At 43.5% G+C, this 4,368-nt stretch overlaps 1 protein-coding gene across 1 annotated transcript in view; it reads left to right on the top strand.

Moving 5' to 3' along the window:
• PHLPP2 (PH domain and leucine rich repeat protein phosphatase 2) overlaps positions 1 to 4,368 on the top strand; it is a 64,363-nt gene that overhangs the window by 43,057 nt on the left and 16,938 nt on the right. The window contains exons 10-11 of the mRNA XM_012806120.2: positions 319 to 379; positions 3,470 to 3,565. Coding sequence (XP_012661574.2) covers positions 319 to 379; positions 3,470 to 3,565 — 157 coding nt within the window. The remainder of the gene's footprint in view (positions 1 to 318; positions 380 to 3,469; positions 3,566 to 4,368) is intronic.

Below are 4,368 nucleotides of genomic sequence, written 5' to 3'. Positions count from 1 at the left end.
AAAAAAAAAAAAGTATTGCCAGTAAAAATGTAATTATTAATTTTTTCAAGTTGGAAAGCTGAGTTGTTACTGTTAGCGTTTAACAGCTGGCTGATGTACAGTAAGTCCAGTCAATACAGAGGTCGTTCTGTTGGTGGTCGCATTTGTTTTCAAAGGGGGATCAAGCAGTCAGGGTACATTACTGATGGTTTTTCTCATTAGTTTTCCGTAGAGGATGTTGGTTTTCTGTCTGGTGATTTCACTAAGCTGCTTTCCCCTTGTTTACTCTGTCGTTTTCCTCTAGATGATGCCACTAACACCTATTTGTTTTCTGATTAGGGCTGACAGCAGTGAATGTCTACCCAGTCCCCAGTCTGCTCACTTCTCTAGAACTCTCCCGGTGAGTGTCTGTTATGAGGGTGGTGCTTGTTTGATTCTTCTAGTTAAGAGACACACATAGATACTTTGGTAGTTTAGAGGTGGAAAAAATCTAAATGTATTGAAATATGTAGATAACCTGGAGAAGGGATGAGTGGAAGAATGAGTTTAATAGCTATACCGTATAGTTAAAGGAAGGATCCTCTTGGAGTTAGAAAGTCCCTAAGAGTTAATCATTATCTAAAAACTGTAGATTTAGGATAAGATGCCAACAAAGAAGACCTATTATTTTCATGGCAGTGATTTTTTTGTTATTGATTGAAATCAGATTCTTGATTTTTAGATAGTGGCTTTAAATAAATTACTCTATTTTTAAAAATACTTTAGGGCAGTGGTTCTCAACCTTCCTAATACCATGACCCTTTAATACAGTTCCTCATGTTGTGGTGACCCCCAAACTTATTTTCGTTGCTACTTCATGACTGTAATTTTGCTACTGTTATGAATCGTAATGTAAATATTTGATATGCAGGGTGGTCTTAGGTGACCCCTGTGAAATGGTCGTTCGACTCCCAAAGGGGTCGTGACCTACAGGTTGAGAACCACTGCTTTAGGGGCTCATGTTGGTCTGATTTGGGGAGAAACATTAATTATATTGAGGAGTTTATTCCTTCTGTTGGTGGCCAGGAGCAAACAGAAATGAAGTTTGCTTTTCTTTTATTCATTTCCTTTTAACTCCTGTGTTAGGCATTCTGGATTCAATGGTTGGGTTTTACAGTCTAGTAGGAGATTAACAATCTAACAAGAGTTGGGGGCAGCAGCATCAGTGCTGGGAATGTAGAGTGCCCAAAGCAGGGTTCCGTGTGGCCAGGGTTATTGTGGAGATTAAGTGGATAATAAATGCAGAATACATAGTAGGGTGCCGAACATGCAGCCGTCTCTTCGTAATTACTGGCTGTTATAGGGAGGTTTTTGTTTATTGTTGTTAACTTTATTATTATGGTGATGATGATGATGATGATCCTGTTGTTTTAGACCCCCGTCTTGGGGTTTCACTCTGTCTTCACTTTCCCAGCAAAATCCCAACATAGGTCAATAATAATATTTTACCTTTTCCACTGAGCTTGATCGTGGCTGAAGGAAATCACCTCCATAGACATCTCTAAAAGTTCATCATGTCCGGCCTCTTCCTGAGCTTACTGGCTCTCTAGTCAGGTCCTTTCAGTCCCCTCAGTGTCTGTTACAGATTGCTCTGCTTTGTACCCCGACCCCATCTCTTTCATGCTGGAGCTTAGCTACTTGATTGAGAAAATAGAGGCCATTGTGGGTGATTCCCTCAGTTTCTTACCACCTTGCTTAAATTCGTGTAGATTCATATCCATCCTCAGCTTCTCTTCTCTGTTCAAGGCAGGTTCAACTGTCTGTGCCCGCGGCTCTCTCTCTTCCCCTTGCTCTGGACCTTGCTCTGTCAGGCCCCCCCGCCCCCAATGTGTGTTCATTGTCTTTTTCTCAGTCTGTACATACACTGATGTCTCTTCTGTCATAACAAACATAAAACATTCACTTTACCTCATGGCCCGTCTAGGTACTGTCTAGTCTGTCTCATCCCCTTTTCCAAATTTCTGAAGAATTATTTGCATTTGTTAACTTACTTTCCTCAGTTCCCATTTGCTGATCCTACCAACAGTGTGGCTGAGTCCTTTTCTTACTGTATCTTCTCTGAGTTGACACAGTTAACCTTGTTCTCTCTTCTTCACATGTGCCATTGCCCTGGCTGGCTGATATGATTTGATTTTCTTCATACCTTCTGTCTCTTTTTGCATACTCCTCCTCCTCAGCTAGCCCTCTAAAGATCGATTCTCCCCAGGGTTCAGTCCTTGGTCCACCCTGCCTCACTGGACATGCCCTCACTCTCTTCCAGCGATTCCAGTGGTGTGTAATGTCAGCCGTACCCAGATCTGCAGCCCAGGTCCCTCCCCCAGCACTGCATCATCCCCAGCTGCCTGTTTTCCCACACACATAGCATGTCGTGGTTTTTCTTGCCTTTGTGCTCTTAATTCGTGTTGCCATCCCGTGTTTGCAGTGTACTCCTCACATCAGGTCACTGTACAGCCTTCTTCAGATTCTAACTCAAATGTCATATTTGTTAGGGAGCTCACCTGGATCATTTCAGGCAAAATGTTTCCTTCACTAGGCTAACATAGCGGTATCTGTGATCTGTGTTTCTCTTATGTAGCTCTTCTCTTCATTCTGCTTCTTTTTTTTTTTTTTTACAGATAGAGTCTTACTTTGTCACCCTCAGTAGAGTGCTGTGGCATCACAGCTCACAGCAACCTCCAACTCCTGGGCTTAGGCAATTCTCTTGCCTCAGCCTCCCAAGTAGGTGGGACTACAGGCGCCTGCCACAACACCTGGCTATTTTTTTGTTGCAGTTTGGCTAGAGCCAAGTTTGAACCTGCCACCCTCTGCCCTGGTTTATGGGGCCGGTGCCCTACTCACTGAGCCTCGGGCACCGCCCCATTCTGCCTCATTTTATCCACTGATTAATCAATAGATACCTTGAGGCCTGGAGAAGCTAAGTCACATCTGAAAAGAAAATTCCTTTTACTGAGTTTTGACCCAGTGCTCTACTAATATTTGAGCTCTCATTGTAAACGGTTTGAAACTTTCCCCCCGCTAGTTATCTTTTGTCCCTACTTCCTCACTTGTATTCGTTCTGTTCATTTTCCCTGGAATTTGCTTCGTGTCTTCCCCAGCCATTTCCTGTGGAACTCTTCCTCAGCGTCAAAGGTTTGTTTACAATAAAAGGAGTAAGTCTCTCTTCCAGTAAGTCTCTCCTCCTCTGCCCCTCATTCCATCCCCCATACGTGTGCTTTCTTGCTGCTGAAGCCTTTGTTGAGCATACAGCATAGTCGGTCCAGCGTGAAATGTGCTCATGTTCTTGTGTCTGCCCACCCTTCCAGAACAGCAGCAGTCACTGAGTACACACTGTGTTCCAGGCAGTGGATGCCCTGTCGGGGGTGCAGACTGGTTAACAGATACAGTACAGTCTAGTGCATTGTATCCCCCTTGTCATCTTAAATGATGCCTTTTATTTATGTATTTTCTGTAGAAACCTGCTAGAATGTGTTCCTGACTGGGCCTGCGATGCAAAGAAGATAGAAGTATTAGATATGAGCTATAATCTTCTCACTGAGGTTCCTATGAGGTATGTGGGTGTGAATGCGTGTTATGTATGACATATGTATATGTATTATTTTTCTAAATTTGTGTGGCCTTTCATTTGTTCAGTGAATATGGATGCCAGTGAATGTGTGGCGGTGTGATGTGTCTCATGAAGCAATGGCTAGTCCGTGGTCTCAGCCTGCAAGGATAATGTGGCTGTGCACAGATAACTGTGACACAGTGTTCCAAGAAGTGCTGGCATAAGTTGGTGATATGACAGTAATAATAGTTAATTTTTATAGGATGAGCTATTATAAGCTGGGCAACGTCTTGAAAACTTCACTTTTATTATCTTACCTAATCTTTTTTTTTTTTTTGAGATAGAGTCTCCCTCTGTTGCCCTGGGTAGAGTGCTCACAGCAACCTCAGACTCCTGGGCTCAAGCGATTACCTCAGCCTTCCAAGTAGCTGGGACTACAGGCACCCACTACAACACCAAGCTAGTTTTTCTATTTTTAGTAGACACGGGTCTGGCTTTTGCTCAGACAGCTCTTGAACTACTGAGCTCAAGCAATCCACTCGCCTCTGCCTCCCGGAGTGCTAGGATTATAGGCATGAGCCACTGCACCCAGCCTTACCTAATCTTTTAAAAACCTTACTATATAGGTGTTACCATCCTCATCTTAGAAATGAAACTAGGCCAGGCACAGTGGTCCACATCTGTAATCCTAGCTCTTTTTTTTTTTTTTTTTTTTGAGATGGAGCCTCAAGCTATCCCCCTGGGTAGAGTGCCATGGCATCATACTCACAGCAACCTCCAACTCCTGGGCTCAAGCGAGTCTCCTG

The sequence above is a fragment of the Otolemur garnettii genome, unplaced genomic scaffold (genome assembly GCF_000181295.1).
Source record: "Otolemur garnettii isolate 467f Iridium unplaced genomic scaffold, OtoGar3 scaffold00047, whole genome shotgun sequence".
NCBI classification, from domain to species: Eukaryota; Metazoa; Chordata; class Mammalia; order Primates; family Galagidae; genus Otolemur; species Otolemur garnettii.
The sequence above is the reverse complement of the archived record's forward strand: the minus strand, read 5'-3'. Positions and strand labels throughout refer to the sequence as shown.